We start from the raw sequence: 24,740 nt of genomic DNA, 5'->3' as shown, positions 1-24,740 counted from the left end.
TGTTTGCTTTACGAAAAGCTTTTAACATCAAATGAAAACGGTCATAAAATGTGCCCTTTTGTCATCCTTTTAACTCTGTAAATTTTGAATCTCCTAGCCCGGAAGTACAATATTGAGCTGCTGCACATAAACAGAAACTTGTATAACTTATCATCCTTAGCAACATCGAGGAACCAGAAGAAAGGTTGAGACATATCGGCGTCTATTTTATTACTTATGTTTACATAGCGTATATTTTATGAATGATGAGACGATCTTACATAATCCACCAGGGGCATTAGAAACTGATTTCTTGGAAATAAAATCTATAGCAGGCACTTTAAAAATGCCCAAGACCTAAACCACACTATGTTATTCTATATTTTAGAGGTAAAATATATTGAGCCTCTTGTAGAGCAAAGAGCAAACAACTAAATTAAACGACGAAACTGTAATAACATAACTTTCATTTTAACTTCAATATACAAATTAGACGGCAAATCAGTACTTTTTAAGTTGATTCAACGTCTGAAAACGTTAAAACAATTGATTTGCTAGCTGAAAACATAATCTGGCGTGGTTGAGGGTTCATGCATTGCCGGTGGGTAGGCAGCTCATGTACCAGTTCACAACAGAGTGATCAGTGCATTTGTTCCTAGGCGTTGCTTCAAATGCAGGTAAGGGTACAGGAGACGTAAAAAAATTAAGTTATATAATGCGATTACGTCATAACTATTACATAACTTGGTAAAGTACATGTCGCTTAAAGGCCATAACTACAATTCCAAAACAAAACGATTACCAGGTCATTATTATTCACAACACAGTGAACACACGTCTTCAGCATTACATCACTCTCTATCTCATATTGGATCATGACAAATGCAACTTGAAATCAAACTCTTCCTCTCCAGGAAGCAAGGGTGGGCTATTTTGTGTTTTCTCACTTGATATTTATTCAAGTTCGCTATAAAAATATTTTTCGCTTCCAGTTGACCTTTTTCCTTTTTTTAGTGCTCTGGACTAGATGTCATAATAATCATGCAAAATGTGTGTGATAACGATGATAAAAGGGTACATTCTCTGTAATGTTAATAATTTAAACTTTTCTTAATGTGTGTGTTATTTTGGGAAATACTTATGGAAAATTTCGCTTGAGTAGTTGCAGATGTTCAGCAAGGTTTTTACCGATTAATTTTCCAGCTCAATAAGTGTTCTGTGTTGTAATAATTGTTTCGGGTTCAGTGAACAGAAAAAATAAATAAAAAGAATTCAGAAAAAAAAACTTGCTGTTATTGGCTAAACAAGGCCCTTAACGCAGCAAAGTGTTGGAAACCAGTTTGCAAGCAGACTCACATTTTTGACTGCCTTGCTTACTTGTCCTGTTTGCTGCTGATTCTTTAACAAAAATTGCCCACCCTGGTTTACCAGTTTTGCAGTTTAGCAAACTTACAAGTGTCTGCAGCACTGATTTTGATGCTTTTGAGTTCAATTTCCAATTAGGTCGTGTCAAAGATTTTAAAAATGATAGAAATTGCATTTTCCCTTGAGCCAATAGTGAAAATAAGATCAGAGGATATCCTGTTCATACTTATGCAACCGCCACAAAAAGAGAAAAATCCAATCTCTAAAGAGCAATTGTTACACTGTAGAGTAGATTAACTAAACTAAACCTTTGTATTATGTTTCGACTCTAACTTCAGTCCCCATCATTTGAATTCGGAGAAACGAATTGCAGTAGCCTAGCTTTAAATCGACAGCAAAGATGAGAGTTGTTTATGAAGCATTGAAAGAAGCCAGTAAAGGTGCGATTATAAATGGAATTCTAAATTTTTTGATTCATTGTGTTTGTGAGCACTGTGAACAATAACATAGACTACGGGTACATGTTTAGTTTAGCTGTTTTTATTTATGACCATCATAACGTGAAACAATATAGCTTATATGCCAACCATAGCAGAGGTCTAGAAAAAGATAAAAGCGACAAAACGCGAACGTTTGTATGACGTGCTTGATACCGAAACAGGATTATCAGTTTAAAATTTGGCACGGTCGCAACACTTTAAAAATGTTAAAACACTGACAACAGTGGATTTTTTATTTAAAGACTTAGAAAATACAGGTAAATAGCGGAAATTACAACGCTATTTTTACCCTCTGTATTACTTGAATGGTCAATGCGTCAAAATACAAGTTTGCCTCTTCACTCTAATTGAAAAGACAAATCAATGCAAAGAAGGCGCAGACTGCCCACATTGACGTTTTGCTTCAGCTGATAGAACTGGCTATCATCAGCAGTCAATCTTTTTTATTGAATGAAAAGTCTGCCGCAGCTGGCAATGTAGGCTACCTTGTCAGGCAGAAGCACGTACAATTTCCTCTCTTAGTTATAGTTTAGGAAATTGTAGATGCATGCTCTATGGTGAAGGGTTAGCAATATAGCATACTAGAAGATTGTAATTGGCGTTGTCTGTCAATAACGTAGTTAGGATAACTTAGCTACAGCTCAATATGTGAGTGACTTGCGTAGTCTATAGCCTACTTTTAAATAGCATACAAGTGAGTAAAGAATAATACGATTATTCCAATCCTGATTTGTTTTATTTATTCAAGAATATTTACATCTACAGTGAAGTTAGCACAAAACTTCACTTTCAGCTTGCTTGATAACTTTCAACATGGCATGTCCCAGTAACATCAACATACATTTCTTTGTAACAAGATTCAATAAACAATGGTAGAATGTTTGCTTGTGCAAGTAACTTTCCTTTGACTTCGTAATTCGTAGCGTACTCAGTAGGCTGTTAGTGCATCATGCTTTATCGTATCTTTATTCAAATCGAAATCTAACTCATTTTTTGCAGAACCATGTCGCTTATTAAGTATATACCACCAAACATAACCATGAGGTTATTAGAAAACATTATATATTGCTGTTGGCTTTGGATATATTTTCCATTGTACTGTTTAGGGTTGATTATGATAAAGTTGAAGCTGTCTATCAATCAGCTGAAACTGGCTACAGGAGTACGAGTGATTTATCAAGCAATAATGTCTCCTTTGTCGAAAAAGAGCAAGGTACGAGTGATTTTGTATTTCTTACAAAAACTGAACCTAGACGAGTCAATATACGAAAAAAAGGCACCTAACCCCAAAAAAATTGATACAAAAGGTTTTTCAACGGATTCTGTTACCAATGGGCATACTGAATAACATACTAAAAGTCTACCAAAATCGGATCCCCAGAAAGGGGTCATTTTCAAGGAAATGTACGGCATATTTTTAAATAATTTTGCGTATTGGGTAGATGGTGGTATTCAAGTTTTTATTGTTCTTGTGTTTGTGACATCATAATCACATGAATGCGTGCATAGGCGCATCACAATGCAAGCAAAGTTATCGTTGTTAAAGTAGAAAAGATTTATTCCACCAGCACTTATAAAAGAAGTACCGGTACTAGGGACTCTGAGGGTCTGTTCAATAGCAAGACTGATTGCCTTTTCTGCGGAAATAATGTTCATGATGGAAGTGAAGACTATAGTTATGTGAAAACTGATATCTTCTCAAAGGCAATATTGGATTGTAGTGAAAACCGCCATGATGAGTGGTCTTTGAAAGTCAAAGGTAGAATTGAATACTATTGTGGTGATCTACATGCTGCAGATTGCGTAAAGTATGTAGCAGCCATTTCAGGTGTAGCCGTGATGTCCCCTTGCAGTTTCAGACTGATCGTGATTCAAAGCGTAGGAAAGCTGGAAGGCCAAAGAATGAGGATCAAGAGCAAGCCTTCACAAAGATGTGTGCGTACCTAGCCATGAATGATGAAGAACAGCTGACTGTTTCTGATCTAAGGTGTAAAATGAAAGAGTATTTATCTGATGAGGACGGTTCCCTCCCTTATGGCAATCAATACCTAAAAAGTCACCTGAAGAAACGGTATGGAAACTCCATAAATATTGCAGAAGGAAAAGGTTTGGTTGGTTGGTTTTGAATCTTTATCCTCGGACTGACAAAGCCTTGATAGGTTATTCCTGGTACTTGTTCGCATACTTGTAGAGGCACTTGACGCAGGGCCGGTTACCGAGATTGGCAGAGTGAAGTTTTCCGATTGTTGAAGTCTTGTTGCCGAGAAATTATTCCATTCACTAGGTGCCGCTGAATGGAGAGCAGTCCTGAAATGCGTTGCTCAAACGCACACCCCGAGAGTCGAACCAGCGCCGAGGACATAGTGACGCTGAGAGAGAAAACGGGAAGCATCCTCAGGTCAGCACAAACCTTCGTAAGCACAAACCAAGAAGGTGATGAAGAGTCACAGAAGAGAGTATTACTTGAAGCAGCTGCCAGGCTCATAAAGAGTGACATCAAGACAAATGTGCCATCCGTTAACGACCAGTACCCGACTACAGAGACACTTAAAATCTAGGCGGCTCTTGATTATATTCCAAAATAACTCTACGTTGTGTTTAATGCCTTGTTTGTTAGGTAAAGGCACACAGCGAAAAGTTGCTTTTATTGGTCATGCAATCATACAGGCAGTCCGACCACGAGCTGTTATTGCCCCTTTGCAAATTGGCCTTTCAGTGCAACCGCACCATCTAAATCGATCGCGGTTTCTTTTGGATAGCTTGTGTCAGATGGGGTTCTGCTCTTCGTATGGCGAAATGCAGAGGTTTGAAATGAATGCCGCAAATTGTTCTGCACCAAATATGATTGGTAAGGATATTGATGTGTTGGACAACAACTTGCTATTCGCAGCAGACAATGTAGATCATAACATTCTCACAATTGATGGGAAAGGAACGTTTCACGGGATGGGCAATTGGGCATGATAGCCGCCTTGACACCAGGACAGGAAACAGGCCAGATTATCCCAAGGCACGAAACAATAAAACTGAACATTGTAGAGACGTCCAAGGTTGCGATAATTGAGCATCGTTTTGCGAAACATATTCGACAAGACATCACATTCAGAGAACTTCCGATTCTCACTGCATGTGCCAACATGGTTGATCTGCTTTGGGAGTTGTCATTCAACTTCAAGCAGGCACGCCAGGCTGGCAGGGGATGATGCACACTATTTATCAAGGAAAGGAGCACCCAGGCCAGTCTTTAGTAAGGTATCTGCCAATGATAGACATGTGCTCCGGGAACAAGACAGTAAGGGCCTTTATTTCAGGTCAGACAAGTCCAAAGCTGATGGCAGTACCAAAGTATACAACATCAACCGTTTGAAAAAAATCTTTGGACATGACATGTGTTCTGAGTTGATATTTATCCATGCCATGACTGGTTGTGACTCTACGTCTCGGATATTCGGTGTTTGCAAGAGACTGCTTTTCGGAAACTTGTCCATGGAGATCCTGTTCTTCGGTCTGTGCTAAAGCATTCACTGCCCCAAACCAGACCACAGAGATAATTAATCGATGACCTTGGGTGCTAAGTTTCAAGTTTCAATAAGTAATGGCTGTCTTCTTTGATGGCCAGAGCACAGATTCCCTTGCGACAATGCGATACAACACCTTCAGCAAGAAAGTTGTCTCTGCTTCACCATTTGTAACGCCCGAGCGTCTGCCACCAACTGAATCTGCTACCCAATTTCACTGTCGTCGAGTTTACTACCAGATAATGGTCTGGATGGGAAAAGCAGAGAGTATGGATGTCATGAATTGGGGGTGGAACCTGCAAAAGAATCGGCTCATCCCACTTATGTCAAAAAGGAAGGCTGCTCCAGCAGTCTCTTGAAGGTCATTCATTGCAACTGCTCCACTGCCTGTAAGACACTCCGCTGCTCCTGTAGAGGATACGGACTACCATGTACCGCTGCATGTGGACCATGCCAACTGCAAGAATGTGACAATCCACATAACAAGTTTCTTCTAGACGAGTCGGAAGATGATGAATAGAGACAGCCGTAGGCAATAAAACAACAAACCGGTAGATCACCCTGGTTTACGATTTACCTTTGTAGCCTACTGTTGTAATTCCGATGATTTTCTGAATGTGTCTGTGTCCAGACTTTAATGGTACGCCATTCTTTAGAACAGATTAATCCCCTGTATTTATTTGCTGTAGGAGGCCAAGTATGAGCCTCTTGTTGGTTGCAGTTTTTCTTAGATGCCTGTACTGATAGTAGCCTACCTGTTATGCCGCATGTAATATGTTGTTACGATAATTCCATCTTATTAGGGGAGATTGGGGATACTACGGACGGATTTTCGAGTGTTTTGTTTTCGAAAAAACGTTTTATTTTAAAGTGTACTGGAAACCGTTTTGCACCAATACATATGGAATTTATTCAGATGAAAAGTGAGGAGTTGTCTCTGAAAATTTTACCACTATTCGGCTTATCAAGCTGCCAAAAGTATAGAAACTGGAATGTTGGAAAACCACTTTTCTCAAGCTTGTGTTACATAATGGAAGTCAAGATGATTTTGTTTGCGGTTTATCTCAAGCCTCAAGTGAATTTGCTAATATCGTGCTCTGCTCTGTCTGATGTTGGCCTATCGCTGCGTCCGAAATGTCCCCGGGCTCCTCCAGGTCGTATATTATATACAAATCATACGTATCTCAGTAGATAATCTGTCTATCGCAATTTAACCTACTTAATTCGATTGATTGACCCCGAAACCCTAGGGATAGACTCCTAAACCGCCTTTCTAGTTTCAATAGCAATTGAGATATAGGCAATATAACATTTCGGCGGCCATCTTGGACGCCATCTTGAAAATGACCCCTTTCTGGAGGTCCGATTTTGGTAGACTTTTAGTATGTTATTTAGTAGGCCCATAGGTAACAGAATCCGTTGAAAAACCTTTTGTATCAATTTTTTTGGGGTTCAACCTTATATTGACTCGTCTAACCATGGAACATAAATATGAGGTCGTTTCAAATAAACATGTTCCGAATTTTTACAATATTTTCTTTCGTTCAATGCAGTCCGCCCCGATAGCTCAGTTGGTTAAGCGCATGACTTCGTGAACAAAAAAGCTTTTCGATCAAGCGGCGCTGGTTCGACTCTCGGGGTGTACACTTGGGCAACGCATGTTGACTGATCTCGATTCAACGAAGTCTGGTAGAAGGAATAATTCCTCGGCAACAGCACTTCAACAATCGTCAGTGGTTCAAAGCCTCTACAAGTATGCGAAACTGCCAGGATTAGTCTAAGCCAGGGGTCACCAACTGGCGGCCTGCGGGCCGCATGCGGCCCTCCACGCTGTTATGTGCGGCCCGCGGATGGTATCAGCGTACAAGTATAATAATCAAAAATACTTTTCTTGAGGAGCTAAAGAGCATGAAGGCAAAAAATGCTTTCCGGGAAGCATATTTTTGCTTTGCATACGATTCCACCAACCAACCAATCAGATTGTAGTTCTAGATGGGGGTGGCTTAAAGTTATTCCAATGTGATGTCCAGCCACACTGTCCCAGTGGTTGATTTAAACGTCTGCTGTCGAATTTCGGAATTGTCTGTGAGCATAGGGTTGCTTATTTTAAGTTTGTAAATGTCATATAAACACTAGTGTGCGTTTCACCGTTATTGTGTTTTAGAAGCAGTGTTCCCTTTATGCAAGTTTTTGTTGGCAAAATAGGTCATTGTGCCAACTCAATTTATAATGAATTAGCAAAATATTATATATAAATTTAAAGACTTTTTCTGGTTATATTATGAAAAGCTTAATTAGTACTGCAAAATGTTGTGAATCAACAATTCTTGCCATGCTGATAAGCACCGCAAGTGACAGTTGTCTAATAATTAAAGACGGTGTTATAGACTGTCACAAAAAAGATGAAAAACCAACATTGCTATTTTAGAGAGAAGACTGTTCTTGAATTACGATAGAAACGATTTTTCGTTGATTTCCACAAACGTTTGTTTCATGGTGCCTGGTTTCTTTCTGTTATTGAAGCCTATTTTTCGCTAATATGTTTTGCAGGTCACTATTGTTGTCTGTATTGCGATGTGTTAAACATTTCTTTGTTTACTGAAACTGTTAATTGCAATATATCTTTTGTGAAGCGAAGTGACATGTTTGGCGATGAATATTCTGATGAAACCGCTCGCCTCGCTATAAGTGTGTAAAACAAGTGGCCTCGTTTATTAGGCATTGTTAAAAAAGTCAACAGTGTTGTAAAAAGAGCTTGGCCTGTCAGTAGCGTTGTTCGATTAATTTTGTTGCTGTGGTATTCTAACATAAATATGAACAACCAGTGACGTAGGAGCATATGCTGCCGCCCCTGGCTTTCGTTGTAAATGCTGCCCTAAGTAGACTACAGCAAATTTTTAAATAGTTTCATGTTTAAGCAATCTTTTCAATAAAAATAATTACAAATAATGTGCCGCATCTCAGAAGTTCTATATTGCTTCAGAAAGAAGCCTCACTGTCTCAGCGTTAAGGCCAAAAATAAAAGACAAAAAATGGACAACAAATGTATTAGGCAAATAAAAGATCAATAGCCGCCTCAAAATTGAACTTTTAAAATTGAATTGAACGAGGTCTGACTACAGAAACTACTGCTGAGATAGAGAAAGTGATTCGTGATCATAACAACGGATTTATGCCATAATAAATGTTACTAAGAATTGAACAACAGACGGAGTACAGGCTACAGCTGATCCAACATCACGCAAGAAGCAACTCGAGCTTTTTAGCTGTTCTTCTATCGTTAATTTTTTTAAGGTGTGCTAGCTGTCTCTTTGTAAATCATTTTCTTGTTTTACTTATTTATTTTTGCATTACTTCATTTTTCGTGCTGTGTGCACTGTGCAGCCTCATTTCGCCGTCCCCTTGAACCGCCAAGTGGCTGCTACGCCACTGTGAACAGCATGTAACGCTGGATACTGGGCACGAAATGCGTTCTTTTATAGCATAAGAGTCAACCTATACCTAAAATTTTATTAGTGCGGCCCGCCACAGCTCTCCTTAGTGCCAAAGTGGCCCGCATGCAAAAAAGGTTGGTGACTCCCTGGTCTAAACTATCAAAGAAGCTTTCCCAGTCCGAGGATAAAGATTCAATCAATCAATGCAATAGCCTTTTTCTTTGTTTCGTTCCCTTTCGAAATATAACAACACCAGCATTTTGCATTTTCCTTTTACAAAAGCAAAGCTCCTCGGCTTCAGTCTCACAAGCTTTTTTTTGTGAAACAGTTTATTTTCTCGTTTATTAAACATAAAAAACATTCACCATTGAAACAAACAGCTGACAGGAAAAAAAACTTTGACGATCATGACAACTCAGAAGACTTTAGCAAAGTAAATTAGCAAAGCCGTCCTTTTCATATTGGTTCAACGTCTGCAGACGTTGAAACAAAAATCAAGGAAGGACTTTGCTGACTTGAAGGATGTTCTTCACACATGATTTTTAACTGAAAGTTATACATACTTGCAGGTTTCTGATGTTGGCTTGATTTCAACTGAAGAAGAAATTGATTTTCTAACCCACCGCAGCCCAGGATATTTGAAACGAATGACACTGTGGACGGCGAGAGAACTGGCTCGACTGGTTTTGCGGTATGATGCAACATGCGTGCAATTACATTTGATAACAATAACAACAAACTACAGGCAACTATTTTTTCAAGTGGAAATTGTTCTTTTGATTGCAGTAGGCTACGAAGCTATTGCAGTAGCTACGGCTACGGGCAATAGGTTGACTTATTTGCTAATGCTTGGGGCTTTATCATTTCGATTTGGTTGACTGTTGTGAAGAGGGGGGTATTTTTTATGCAGCTGCATAAATTTCTGGATTATAAATAAGTTTAGTTTTGACTTTCAATTCAACTCAGGGCCGGATTTAGCTGATGAGGGGCCCGGGTCACTTTTAGATCGTGGGACCGCCGTGCAAAAAAGTTTTCGCGCCGACGCGCGAAAAACCACCTCTACGTCTACAGTAGCATTAATCCAGCACTGTATCACGTCGGGAGGCCCTTCAAAAGGGGGCCCGCAGCACATGCACCCTCTGCTCCCCTCTAAATCTGGGCCTGATTCAACTCAATTTATTTTTCTTTGTCGGAAAACAATAGCAATGATGAAGTTACAAATAGTGTACAGAAACAAAACCAACAAAAGGAAAAGGTAGCAAAAGCAAAACTACAGAAGTTTAAAGCGTGCATGCCGTGCAGATTTAAAGGTTACGGAGGTAAAAGTAAATTAAGCACGGTCATCTTTGATTGCACAATTCGCGATGCTGCATAAGTTCAGCTGAGTAAAGTTTGGCTAAAGTTTATAAAGTCAAGCTTTTTATGTGAAGTTTCTTACGTTAACAAGGGCATAGCAAAGATATCATTGCACAGGACTGCTTTGAACACGTTTAATAGGCCAAAATAAAAACAAGCTTTTGAATAAATCAATAAAAACAAGCTTTTGAATTTGAAATTATCAAAAGTCACTTACAAAGAGTTAAATTCGTGTTGAGTGAGAGAAAGAGAGACCTTTTACGTTGATTTAAATGATTTTAAGCCATTGCAAAATATTGTAAATATTCTTTGGATAAGTTTTTAAGACAATCTTCCAAATTTAAAATTGTATGAAAATCATGCATCATCAACCCAGTAAAACGAACTACACGTAGAAAAGTTGCCGATATTTTCATCAACAGCTGATCAGTGATGACCCGTACAGTTCGTTTCCTATTAGCCAGTGATGTACGCGCATACAAAAAATATTGACGCCGTCAGCGTAAACGCAAACGTTCGAAAAAACATACGCCGTATGCGTCAACGCAACTTGTAATAAAAGTTGGCGGCGTCAACGTCAGCGCATACACTAGCGTAAACTAATTTTGTTTGCTAGGTGCCAAACATTCACACGGAATAAACCACTCGAAACAAACAACTTTTATTTTGAATTTCCACGAAGATACACAAGCATCTGAAAGTGTTCATCTGACATTTTGCTGAGTTTTGGATCCAATATGTCTTTGCCCATTGAAAACATTCTTTCAACTGCAGCGCTGGAAGGCATTGGCGTGTTGTAGAGAAAAAAATACATTAAAAAGTATGCTTTGACGCTATGCGCTAAAAACCGCAAAAACTTTACGGCGTAGCCTCAAGCGCAAACTATCTAAAAAAATGTGGCCGCAAGAGTTAGCGCAAACAAAAAGTCTACGCCGCAAGTATGCGGCGTATACGTACATCTCTGCTATTAGCACTGATAACTTGTCGGGTCGAAAGTTCGAAACCCAAATCGACACTTATGTTGCTATCTTTTGTACTAAAACTCGTATCATGAAAACTACTTTACTTCTGTACCTTTAATGTTTCATACTAATTGTTGCAATTACAATCTTGCTTCTTAATTAACTTTTAAATACAATTTTTTTGCATTTTTATCTTTTTGGCAACCTTTTTAGTGAAATAATAATTGCATAATTGCCCTTGTTGCCCTTGCAAGTGTTAATTGTAGGCCTATTGTTACAATCAACGAAATAAAAAATTTCTTTTTTCTTTTTCTTTTCTAGGTTTGGTGGCTGAGCATTTTTAAGATAGTGTTTTCCAAAGGTTGTTTGGTCGATGTATATATTAAACGTTTTGGTTTTGTCATGTTTCCCTTTTGTTGGTGTCAAATTCGTGTGTTTACTTTATCGTTCTCTACATGTGCGCGCCAGCAATGAAAAATAAAATTGAATTGAATGTAAAGTGCTTTTCCTACAAAATTTTAGCAAAACTTGTAGACTACATACAAATTTCAAGTATGGGAGAAAAATTCTCAGGTCAAAATAAAGTGAATGAAATTTTTTTGGAACTAAAATAAAATAGCTCTTTGTGATGAGAATTTCAGCAAAAGTATGTGATTTATTTCCACACCACAAAAGATAAAGGATTCACCAAGTCACATTGCATCAATGGCTTTGTGTTGAGGTGAAACATGCAGAGTTGACTCTGGTGGGCTGCTGCTATTGTGCATGTGTGATAGGTTCTGTTATCTAAACATAAATGATCCTTCAGAACGAATTTGTTTTGTGAGAATGGTTAAAAATCTGTTGCGTTTCTGTCGAACAAACCATGGTCGAGCAGAAATAATAGAATTCTCAACGTCAGTGTGTGAGTTTAATCAGAAGACAGCAGGAGAGATACTTGGAGCTGAAACGCAGCGAAAGAAAATCTTGTTTTGACGCAGTTTCCCTTTTCTTGCTTTTGTTTCAAGTTTCAGTTTTTAGTTGAAGATTTCCTTTCGTTCATATAAAATTTGTTTCCAACATTCCTTGTAGAAAGTTATCGAGTAAAAATACGCATCGCCAGTTATTTAACTATTATAAACAAAACATGAAAAAAAACTGAACATACTTTATCTACTTTTTAATTGTGAATTGTTAGAACTATGAGTTAGATACACTAAGAGTTATACGTAAGAAATCTAATATAGGCCCAGACAGCAAATCAGTGTTTTTTACATTGATTCAACGTCTGTTGGCGTTGAATGTGATTTGCTGTCTGGTGTGATACAGCACATCGCTCTCTCCAATGTCTGTAATTCCTCTCAAATAATACAAAAATAATTTCAGGACCCAAACTATTGAGCTGATATCCGATAGTCAGTTATGCTTCGTCATGTTTCACACGGTGTTCGCCTACAATTTAAAATGGAATGAAGAGAGAAGCATGTATGGGTTTGACTTGGCGATCATGAAGAAGTTCACTTTGTTTCAGGTAACAGCCGCTTGTACATCACCTGGAAATCACAACGTTTTGTTTGATTTAATGTTAAAGCTCAAAATTCATAACATCAAAACTTTCTATTTCATAAATTCATTATCTTATCATCGTAGTCGTGAATGTGAAGCATTGCCAACATGGGGTGGTGAAAGAATAGACCCTCAACTTAAGGGATGGTAAAAAGATAGACCCTCATCTTAAGAGATGGTGAAAGCTGAAAGGATATGTTTGTAACCCCAGAAGTTCAAACGAAGAAGATAGCCTAATATGCGTAACAGATGCAAAAGTCGTTTGATGTGAAAAGTCGTGGAACTGACTGATCATTTCGTATCAGAATGTATAGCAATATAATAAGTTTATCTGATGGCTATTGAAAGAGGGACGGTTTGATAAATTGTATTAGTGCATCGCGATCGTAAATGGAAAAAAAGATGGTTGTACAAGTTTAGATAAACCTGTGGCTTTTTGATGATAACTTAAAGTTTACAGGAAAAAATTGGAAGAACAAATTATTCTAAACGTAACAATTTGTGAAATTTTTGAAATTTTCTATAAAAAGATCATAACAATGGCGTTGTTGAAAACAAAAATCGTAAAAATCGTAAAAACAAATTATTCTAAATGTAATAATTTGCGAAAAATTTTGAACTTTTCTATAAAAAAATCATAACGATGGCGTTGTTGTTGTATCGATCCACTATCTTTTTCTCGTTTGAATTCATTAAATCTCGACATTGCTTTCTCCTTCGAAGGGATTTTACTGGGAGGCTGAACATGTTTTCGTGGATCCTGATACCAACAAGATAGTGATACTGATGATTGGAGGAGAAGAATTGTGTTCTGATGATTGCAACTTGCAAGACAAGGCAGACTACGACCTTGCAAAGCTTCACTTGCAAGTGAGTAGTTGCAAGCTAGTATATTTGGCAACACTGCTGCAAAAACAGAGAAAGCAAAATTAAGCAGACAGCAAGGTAAAACATTCATGTGTTAGCGTTACGGTTATTACCCCGACAGCACAATCCGTCACTTTTACATTGATGTAACGTCTGCAGACGTTGACGTAGCCAGGAAGGAAAGGAGGCTTTGGGGGCAATCGTCCCCCAAAATTTTATCTTGCCCCTCCCCCAAAAATATATTGTATACACCATTACAACGTTTTTATACCATTGTAATTTGTTGAATGACGTTTACTTCCCCAATAGTTGCTTTTGCTTTCTAAAATTTTCTTTCTATCTACGTCAGGGGTTCTTAACCTTTTTTCCCTTATTACCCATTTCTGTCCAGATCAAAGTCCCATTACCCAAAATCTAATTTTATCTATTTTACCATATTAAAAATATAAAACAGCGTTATTCAGCAAAAACAACATTTAACGTAAAGAACGGCATCAATAGTTTCAGTGAGACATTTGCGCTGTTTTTGTGTACAATCGATGCAATATTGGGTGCGATTTTGGATACTGCACAAAGCAAATCTGACTTCAGATCTAACAGCTTGTTTCGAAGTTTTGACTTCAAAGCAACAACACTTGAAAATGCTGATTCACAGAGATAAGTGGAATGAAACATAGTCAACAATGTTAGTGGTTTTGCACAACTTTTGGATATGCTTATTGCTTTCCCCATCATTCCCCAGAATTTTCTCAAGCTTTCATCTTCAAAAGAATATAGCTCGCTCGTCTCAACACTAACTCTAAATGTACACTTAGCTATATAAACTACTTCAAACAACTGCTAACAGCAACGCAGCCATCAAGCTTGCTCATAAAACAACTGTAACTGAACTGATTATACAAGAAAAATCTTACTAATATGTCACAAAAATGAAATACATAAAACCGGCAACAAAAATGATGCGAAAAATAAATCACTATGACGAAAGAATTCTAAAAATGATAAAATATCACTGTGCTTGTTTGGTTGTTTTGAACGGACTCAAAACATAAAAAAAGCATAAGTAATAAAGCAACTTTACCACTTACAGAGCTCTGTGACATTGTTTGTTACATCTATAATTCTAAATATTCTGGTTCAGCTGATTACCCACCTGCTATCCTGAAATTACCCACATGTGGGTAATTACCCATAGGTTAAGAACCACTGATCTACGTCATTGGTCCCAGCGTTATACAGTTATCACAGCTTGTGAAATCGTTTATTATTTAAATGAGTGATGTCTTAATCAAGCAAGATTTCAATAAAAAGTAAGAATTATTCTTAAAAGCAAATGTTCTAATCATATCTTGATTTTGCTTTTGATTAGGTATGCTTGACCTACTTTGCCCCAGGGCTAGCCCATAATTACGTGCATTTCGTATTTCCCAGTTCTGTGTGCATTGCAGCAAAGACAGTATTAAACCGAAAGAATGTGCTTTACCAATTACTTTCTCCTCACTTTCGTTTCGTGGAACGCCTTAATCATCAGGTGAGGCCAGCGTCTGAACATGCTCATTGCTCATAACACGAGTTCTTGTTATTGAAATATCGTGTCTAAAAGTTCTTTTTTAGTTAGACTGTCGCATAGATATGAGGAGCTAAGAGTCTTAAAATAGTAAACCATTCTCATCTTGGCCTTACTTTGCTTGGCCACATTCAAAGTACAAACTATTTCAGATGTGTTTTACACTGAAATTGTACAGTTGGATTGCTTATCATCAAAATTCGAAATCATGTTATGATCATCTTCTTCTTGTGTATGAGGTGGACAGTAATGAATAATGTGTTGTGCGGATTGGGGGGCTGTTCCACGTAAACAGAATGACGATTTGGCAAGACCCCATTGGAACATATTGCTATTAAAACGTCCCACTCCAGTGCGAATCACTGTATATTACTTATTACATGTTCAATTGTTCAGGCTTTGCGGATTTGCCACGCGTCCTCTAATAGAAGAACTTTGTTTGATCGATTTGTGTGCTTCTGGAAGACCTTTCCAATTACAAAGGAGCAGTTTTCTGGCACAATGGAAGATAAACTAAGAGAATATTACTTTGAGCTCGGATCTCAAGAGTGCGAGGAAGATCAGCAGAAAACAGTAAATATCCATTACAATTTTTGTGTTGATTGAAAGTAACGTGTCTGAAGCGAAAATATGCAGGTGCAACCAGGGTCGTGTTAACAGGGCTCCGTGCAACCAGGGCCCCGTACCAAGCTTGTGGGCCAGGTTGAAGCCATTTGTCGGTCGAACTTTGCCCACAGGGCGAACTTTGGAGACCGCTGCTTTTCGCTATTTTTTCTTGCCACTGGAAATAGTCGGCCAAACTTTATTTTTGCTATAGCATACCACCAGATCCTAAGTCTTCAGTGTTTACTTTGTATGGAGCCGTTCATGTCCTCTGCAGGTTTCTAGCCCCGTTGCAGTGACCTAACCGGTTTTGAAATACAACGGTGCTCTTTCAAAATGCTCTTGTTAACTATTTTGTATGAATCCATTCGTGTTTAGTAATCTTTTATGTTCTATAAAATATAGCACGCTATAAATTGTTGTATGAGTCCCTTGAATATACAGTATACGTCTTGGAATGCAAAGTGTACAATAATTTATCAGGTATTCATTTTTCTATTTTTATTTAATATTATAGTTTTTAATAAAAGTTTTTGTCTTTGAAATTGCGCCTTGTAAGGTGTTGTCTTTGCCACGACGCTTGTCCGGACTTTCTTGTATTTGCAATGACTAGCGTCACGTTCGGAAAGTTTGCTGTTCAAAAATACTATTTGTTTGTTTTTCAGAGCATTGGTAATGGGAATAATGGCACTCATGTGAGACAAGGATCATTTCAACGAAAACACGCATTATTCCCACCAGCTTATGTGACGGACTTCAAGATGCAAAACGTAATAACAATATTTCAATATATCTTCTTTTCCAGTCAACAAATCAATCATTTTTTACGCTGATTTAACGTTTGTAGACGTTGAATCGATGTAAAAAACGACTGATTTGCTGTCTGGGCTAGCCTCCTTTGCCTTGATTCTGTTAAGAAAATATAATTTGTATCATTAATTTAACTTAACTGGAAGCTAGTATAAGCTGTATATAAGCTATTTCTACAAACGTTGCATCAAAGTAAAAATGACGGATTTGTGTTGTTTGGGTTGTAATAGCCGCATTGTTATCCCACAGAGAAGCTGTTCTGTGGTTCAGTTCTACTGAAGGTGGTTAAAATTGCCAAACTTTATCAGTTAAATCCTCACATAGATTTAACATCACCAGACCAAGAACCAATGCTAAAAAGTCGATTTTCCGTAGCAAATCTATTAAAAATAGAATTTCTCCAGTTTGTTGCTGCTGCGGTGTTAATTTTCATAGTTTTTTACAAGCTTCTATTTTCGACGATGTCTATTGCACTGCATTGTAGACTTACAGTAGTTGGTCCAGTTTTAGCCCTAGTCTAAATTATAAATGATATAATACATTGAACCATGCAATTACACACAACTTTAAGTAAGCTTTTATCTGTGTGTAATATTACGTTATATTTACGTAGTTGAAATCAATTAGGGCACGAAAAGCTTCAATTCTGTAGTAGATTACGGTGCAATTTCTTTGGTTTTAGAAGTCCTCTTTTTATTTCAGATTCCCTACTTAAAATTTCTGAGTCAATATTACTGGGTGATTCGTGACTTTGTACTGGAGATCAAGCCTTTTATAGATGGGTAAGTTTTAGCCTATCATGTTCTCTTTGTATCAGTTTCTTTGCCGGGTACGTTATTTGCTTGCCTAAGCCGGCGTAAAATATTATCGTCACTCGTTGACGTCAGAGCCGCTTGCTGTGAATCACCAAGTTTAAATTCATGACCCAAACAACGATAACAATATATAGACTACAAATGACTGCGCTCTTTTTGAGTAACGATTTGCACAATTGGTCAGTTTTTCTACGTGCCACAGACATGTTTTTTTGCTCATCATTTTTAACTCATCATTAAATACGTTTAGATTACGTTCGTTTAACGTTTTGATTAATGTTTTGACGCATTTGTAGACTTTGTAGCATTTTAGTACTAAAATTATAAGCGTTTTTTTTTGTGTTAGAAAAACTAAACTAATATGGCGTGATCTTAAAATACTTATATTTTACTTAATTCTAAAACTTGATAAAGCTTTGGTGGAGAGGTTGCTTTGTTGAACCAGCATAAATAAACAAAACAAAGTAACCTTATAGGGTTTAACATGTTTTATAACGCAGAGATATAACACAATTAAAAAAAATCAACTCAAATGTTTTCGACACGTACGCGTGTCCTCATGAGGAATTACTTAATATTGCAGGTTATTGTTTATAGTAGCCTATTGAGTATTGAGTATATTGCAGATTTAAGTAATTCCTGATGAGGGCACATGTACGTGTCAAAAACGTTTGAGGTGATTTTTTAAAATTATGTTATATCTCTGTGTAATACAACATATTAAACCCGTTAAGGTTGCTTTGTTTTGTTCGTTTGTGGTTCTAAAACTTGCCACAAGATTGGTGGCAGTGACTTTGGATCGGATCCAAACGGGCTTGTGTTCGATACCACACTCAGCTTCACGCATCGTGTTCTTCTACTAAACACTTTACCCTGTTAGTTATTTGCGTTTGATCGACTGCGGATATGATTTAACACGATATGAAACATTTTAATAGCCCTTATATTTACCCATTGAAAATTAATTATCACCAAAATGTATTTCTTGTCCATATCTGCGTCGATAATAGAGAAAAGATGTTGTAATGGACTATTTTCTGAGCAAAATGTGATTAGAAAAACAGGCAGTAACATTCAAGTGGGCATGAAAACGTTTTCAAAACAGTGTGATTTCCAAAACAGTGCCACAAACGATTTAAAATCCCCTTTCACAGCTGACTGCTTGTTTGAATGTCAATAAATTTACGTGGTTCCTTTGGAAGTAGAACTTGCAAAAGAGTCTCCCACCTTCCGTTGATTCATTGAAATTACGCAAACCGGAAACAGTTTTCCCGGTTTGAAGTTGCCTTTTTGCATTGTTGAAACGTCTCAAGACGTCACAGCAAAGTAAAACAAGCAGTTTCTGCTTTTCCTGGTGATGTTGCAAATCCGGTCGAAACCGGTTTCGCATCGAATCAAAGGTCTTGCTTTACTGAGTGATAGAAATGTGGTCGTGCAACGAAAAATGTTTCAAAAAAAAGTTGCGATATAATACAAACAGAATGTTTAAGAATCGCCACCAAAGCCCTCGTCATACCATCCAAATGGTTCGCAAACAGCCACCCTGCTGAAGGTCTGATTTTACATTTTAATTGCATTTGGTAGGCCTACTACTACTACTGTGCAAGATAATTTTTCTAAAAGTTAGATAAATTATGAATTACGTTCCTAAGAATATTATATTTTTTAACTTATGTTTTTGACGTTTTTCTCCGAAATACGACCTATATAATTGTTTAAATTCTAGCTACCGGTGTAAGGAACTCCATGTCGTGCTATTTTTGTTAGACTTTGCTGGCAACAGCAGCTTTTCGAGTCCGTGTCATGAACTAGCACGCTGTTGAACCCAGGCTCTAGGGCGACACACGTGTCTAACTGTCCATCACTATCAATTGTTGCTCCACTGCCGAGAAACATTCGATCTATATGTTGTTGCAAACAAAACTAATAACTACAGTACACTGTTTTAAGAGAATTTGTGAGAATTAAAATAGTATGTAAAAATATGCATTGAAAGAGTTGACGGCCATTGAAAAAGTTGAAGGCCATGTTACATATGCAGTATGTTTTACACTACGTTTGAGTGACTGATACATCTTTATAATTTCAGTTTAGGCTTATTTTTTCCAAAATTATGTCATTGGGACTTGGGAGTGTGCAGAAAATAAAACAAAATAGTTATGTAGGCGCGACTTGTTTTACCTTACCTTCTCACAATCTATTTAGCGAGGAGTGGCAAGCAATGAGCGGCCAGATATCAAGGTTCGTGCCACGGTTTGAGGAAGTTGACATGGTGGACGCCATTAGCACCTTTATTCATTTGGTAAGTTGGCATGCTGTTGGAAAATGTTAACGACTTGGTGTTGGTCGCTTTTAGGTGTGAATTGCTGAGCAACTTTTGCTCCCTGATAATGTACCATACAAATATTCGTTTCCGTTCTTTTATGTCGGTTGATCTCAACTTATCGCGGCACATTTTTTGCATTTGCGTGTTGGCTGCATTACTGCCTCAGGCGGCAAACACATTGATTCAACGTCTGCAGACGTTAAATCATGTAGATGACATTTTTGACATGTTGTTGATGACATTACATGTTGATGACCATGTAAAAATGACGAATTTTGACGTCTGGGGCGCTGCAAACGTTGTTGGTCTGAAATATCTTAGCCTCATAGGCATGTTTTGTGTAAATCTTTACCACAAAATATAAAACTAAAAATCAAAATATAAAACGTTGGATGGTAGTTTATTCTAAAAGGAGGTGTATTCCAAATTACTAAAATGTATCATTGTATCTGTTTTGAGATGGAATATTTTTACGTTGTTTCCAGGTCTCTGTGGTGCACTCTGCCGATCATAGCAGCTATATCGACTACTTCGCCAAACGCCACGGCTGTATGAGCATCAGAACGCCCTATGAAAGGTTCTCAAACACTTTGTTCTGGGAGGAGTTTCAAACAAAATCGGGGATTCCTGTTGAAATGGTGAAAAAAGATCCACTTAAATTGATATTGCAGCAAGATGTAATGCGAGTCAGGTAAGGTGTAAAGCTTACAGGCCACTCATATCATGAAAAATCTTGATAACAGTCTGAAGTATTTTTTAGTACTAGTTTCAGCATAACAAAGTAGCTGATTAAATTTACTAACCTAAGATTGCGTTATGAGTGACAATATATCTACAACACATGTTATTTCGCAAATTTGATTTAGATTATAAACCAAAGCACAGGCTGAAATTGTTGTAAAAAGTATTTTCAAACTGAGATGATCATTGACTATATTGCTGTAGAACAAATAAAAGTGATAGTCTTAATAAAGCATTGCAAAAATATAAAAGAGAGAAATGAAAATAGCAGCGTTAATGTGTTTCCGATATGCAAATAAATTCCAAGGAAATGTAAAGAAATGCGTTTGAGAAATCGATATCAGGTCTGGGGTCCCAGGCAGCAAAATCTGTCATTTTTACATTGATTTAACGTCTGCAGACGATAAATCAATGTAAAAATAACAGATTTTGCTGTCTGGGGTCGGACCAAAACATATGTTTCCAGTTTCTTGACAGTCAGGATCCGGGCTCAGAAAAATCATTTTCACTTTCGACTCTCGATTCCACAGGCCTGGCGTGATACCGTTCAATGCCTGCAAAAATTGGTGTCAAGTCTGCAGATGTTGAATCGATGCAAAAAAGGAATAATTTGCTGGCTGGGTAGTGCAGTAAATACTATTCTTCTTTTGAATGCAGATGCTTCATCAATGTTTTTGTGGATTATATTCCGTCGCCGACTTGCGACCTTTCTTTGCTGAAAACTGAGTACGGCTGCTGTTACTCTGGTGCTGATGTGGCAGAAAGAAACTTTAAATCAAATTTACGTTCCTTAGACGGAAATTTAAAGGTAAAAGATTATTTGAGCATCACGTCGCTATCACTATTTTGCTGTGGTATTTGCTGATTTTGCAGCGCCATCTTGCGTCGTCAAATTTGGCGTTTGCTCTTAAGATATCGAATATAGATTTAATATCGGCATTGTGAGAATATTTAGAATATTGAAAACAGTAAACCGCTCTCAAAAACATTGTACATTCTTTGCAATGTAAAGCGTAAAATACATTCACATCACTTCAAAAAATGTGCAGGTTTGCTGCGTGCTTTAAATTATAGGCCATGATTGGTACCTAGGCTACTTATTTTGTTGACTGATATAATTACTACTTTCATACCCTACATTGTTTGCGGCTGATTGATTGATTGAATCTTTATCCTCGGACTGGGAAAGCTTCTTGTAGAGCTTAATCCTGGAAGTTTCGCAATCTTGTAGAGGCTTTGAATCACTGACGCAGGCCGGTCACCGAGATTGACAGAGTGAAGTTTCCGATTGTTGAAGTCTTGTTGCCGAGGAATTATTCCATCCATTAGATGCCGCTGAATGGAGAGCAGTCCTTAACGTGCGTTGCTCAAGCGCACACCCCGAGAGTCGAACCAGCGCCGCTATTGATCTTGAAGTTTCTTTGTTCTAGAAGTGACGCGCTAACCAACTGAGCTATCGGGGCGGACAGACAGTCACCTGATCTGGTAAGATTTGCAAGAGTGAACCTTTACCTGATAAAGTCACTGTTTGGTCTGATAAGCCTCCAACGTTTCAGCCTAATTGCTTGCCTGACGGGGGAGTATGTAAGCTTGATTGGCTAAAGTCAGTAGCAGATTGCGTATTCCTACTAATAAAGCCCGTATCAGCCATGTATCTGTTGTAGCTAAGCAAGTAAATAATTAAGTTAGGCTACATTGTCAGTCAAGTAAACTTACTTTAACTTATTGATTGATTTTAGTGTCAAGATTCTCCAATTCCAATAAGAAAAGAAAAAGGTGATGATAGACCAAAGGGATTGCAATTGGTCAAGCTAGATACATTTATAAGATCAAACTGTTTTTAAATAAGTTGCTGATATTTTTTCGAAACTAAATGCTTTCTTAGATTATGCAAAATACGTCTAGCACTCTCATCATGATCATCTGACAATTCAAACACAATAACTTTTGTTAGTCAAACGTTGACTCTCATCGTCATCATAATTTAGACCTCTGGGCAGCAGAATTCGATCTGTTTCAATTGAAATTGAGTGTAATTATTTACACACTATGGTGTAATTGTATGCTAATTGAAACCTTTTGTTGTTGTGCAATTGTGTTTGTAATTTGAAATAGTTTTGGCCAATTGCATTTGATAAGTTGCGAGCACGATGCAGTGCTTGTGTTATGTGCGCCGCTAGTTAGCATTCAAGATGGGCCTCTGCATTTGGGACATTATCCGACTAAATAGTGAGAAGATTCATTTTACTCACAATACTTGAGTGTTGTTGTTGGATGCACTGGATAGCTTGCAGAGTGCGGACAATGGGTCTAGCCAGCTCTTTATCATCTCTGGTTATCGTTATCTCCAGGAGTTTAAAGTTATTGCTTGTGTGCTTATACTTGTAATATGCATTCGCTTTGCTGCCTAGTGTTTTTTAAATATTGATTTTTCTCTCGAGTTTTTTTAAACTATTTATGTGTTTTTTTAAAATAAACTACACAGCCAAAGTCTTTCATATTAAAAACAGCCATAAGATACAGACTTGCACAGATAGAGAACAATCTTTTTTTGGGCAGAACTCTCACCAACTTTGCTTATTTTAGATATCGTAGTTCGTAGCCTATTTCCAAACTTCAGGAGCAAAAAAAAAAAAGTTTCGGGAGAGAGTTTTCTTTCTTGTACCAAAGACAGGCAAGACACACCAATAAAGCAGGGTTGAGCATATAACAATATATTTTTCATATTTGCAAATAGTTTTAACAGTCGAACGTTTTCGGCTCAACTTAAGTTCTCATCAGAAACCTACATTGAAAGAAGCAGCAACATGGAAATCTGCTTCTGTTCGCAGTTTAGTTTACCCGATGTTGTAATTTTATGAAAAAAAAATTCGTATCGTTTTTTAAAGCTTAAGAGATAGCGCATAGCCTAGCCTACTTATTAATAAGAATACGTTTTAGAAAACAAGTGATTTATAGCTTCCTATGAAGCGGATCGAGGAAGGATTGTTGGCCATGTGCCTTAAAAATGCAACTTTTCAAATTTATAAAATAACTTTTCACTCACTTTACTCGTTAAAAATGTATAAATAAAAAAAAAGTATTGGTCAAGTGTAAAAAAACGTTTTATTTTACTTGACCAAAACTATGAAGAAAAAAAGAAAGAATAAAGCAAAAAAATGGAGGTTTTGAACATTAAGTGACTTTTATTTAGGCTATATGTAAATTTGCGTTTTTTCGGGCTAGTTGTGCTGATATTAATCTATTATAATTTTTTCGTTTCGATCGATCCAACATAAATTATTACTTTTATTGAAATACTGTTGTGCGTGTTAGCCTAGCTAAATGTTTTAAAGGTTTACACTGTAGAAAAAAAAAACTACTAGGCCTAATTTGTTTTCAAAATCATCATCATCACGTGCCGTCTCCGATCCGGAGGTTGGCTGTCACTTTCTTCCACAAGTCACGTTCTTCCGCTACTCTTTTTGTTTCTCCGATGCTTGACAAATCAGCCCACTGTATCACGTCATCTCCCCATGTTCGTCTCCTTCTTCCCCTGCACCTCTTTCCTTCCACCACACCTTCAATAACCAATTGATGTAGCTGTCCTGCCGATCCTCTCAAAATAAGTCCCGCAAATTTCATCTTTTGTTTTGCCAAGTCGTTTGCCCATCTATCTTGCACTCCAATTCTTTTCCTAATTGCTTCGTTTGTAATGTGTTTTTTATATGATATTTTTAATATTCTTCTGTAGCACCAGAGTTGAAAAGCATCAACTTTTTTGTGAATTTCTTTGCTGTAGGTCCAACTTTCACAGTTTTCAAAATACAATGGTTAAATAATAAATTTATCAACAAGAATAAAACAAAACTGCACAATGCTTCTGAAAATCTTGGTTAGCCTGATTAGCCTACTGCAAATGACGTCACACAGATCACATGATGTGATAGTACCAGAATAGTACGATGGGCAAGGTGCGAAAAACTAATTTTAAAATACACAGAGCAAAAAGACGACTTGCAAGCATACAATTGTCTGTTTAAAGGTGGGTTATTACGTTTGATTTGTAGTGCTTCCTTGTCTTCCAAATATTGGTTTGATACTCAAACCCGTACCTAATCGCGTTTTTTGGTTTTATTTTTTTCTCGACCTTTCAATCAATCATCATCAATCATTTTATTTTTCGTCATTAACACGTCCGGGACAAAAAGATAGCCTACTAACTACAAAAATCGATATAGACCTATACCAGCACGTTAATGAACGGGAAAAGGTGGCAAAACCTTGAAAGGTTTAAAACGTGCTTGAATGGAAAATCATGTAGTAGGCTATATGTCAGTAGCCTAGTTAGCACGGCCACAAAACCCCCCCAA

The 24,740-nt window shown here is 37.4% G+C and overlaps 1 protein-coding gene across 4 annotated transcripts; it reads left to right on the top strand.

Annotated features, from left to right (window-relative positions):
* Positions 1-2,900: 2,900 nt before the first annotated feature.
* Positions 2,901-22,875, top strand: LOC145764997 (uncharacterized). 4 transcript variants are annotated; one of them, XM_082576721.1, is made up of 12 exons: positions 2,901-3,057; positions 9,366-9,487; positions 12,480-12,624; positions 13,383-13,529; positions 14,896-15,057; positions 15,490-15,666; positions 16,362-16,466; positions 17,209-17,288; positions 19,527-19,623; positions 20,133-20,338; positions 21,046-21,196; positions 22,128-22,875. In XM_082576721.1, exons 1-12 carry the CDS (start codon positions 2,959-2,961, stop codon positions 22,230-22,232), a joined length of 1,596 nt encoding a protein of 531 aa, XP_082432847.1. In that variant the 5' UTR covers positions 2,901-2,958; the 3' UTR covers positions 22,233-22,875. The 4 variants fall into 4 exon arrangements, with proteins under 4 accessions (XP_082432847.1, XP_082432849.1, XP_082432850.1 ...); XM_082576723.1 differs by lacking the exon at positions 2,901-3,057 and adding an exon at positions 3,510-3,603; XM_082576724.1 differs by lacking the exon at positions 2,901-3,057 and adding an exon at positions 3,809-3,915.
* Positions 22,876-24,740: the final 1,865 nt, after the last annotated feature.

Source organism: Aplidium turbinatum, chromosome 2 (genome assembly GCF_918807975.1).
Source record: "Aplidium turbinatum chromosome 2, kaAplTurb1.1, whole genome shotgun sequence".
NCBI classification, from domain to species: Eukaryota; Metazoa; Chordata; class Ascidiacea; order Aplousobranchia; family Polyclinidae; genus Aplidium; species Aplidium turbinatum.
Note: the sequence above shows the minus strand (reverse complement) of the source record. Positions and strands in the feature narration are given on the sequence as shown.

What these genes read in the sequence shown, in the direction of transcription:
- LOC145764997 (XM_082576721.1), top strand. Translation starts at nt 2,959, where the DNA reads ATGATAAAGTTGAAGCTGTCTATCAATCAGCTGAAACTGGCTACAGGA. An exon ending in AGAAGTTCACTTTGTTTCAG is followed by an intron (nt 12,625 to 13,382) that starts GTAACAGCCGCT and finishes TCTCCTTCGAAG; the next exon opens with GGATTTTACTGGGAGGCTGA. An exon ending in CAAGATGTAATGCGAGTCAG is followed by an intron (nt 20,339 to 21,045) that starts GTAAGGTGTAAA and finishes TTTTGAATGCAG; the next exon opens with ATGCTTCATCAATGTTTTTG.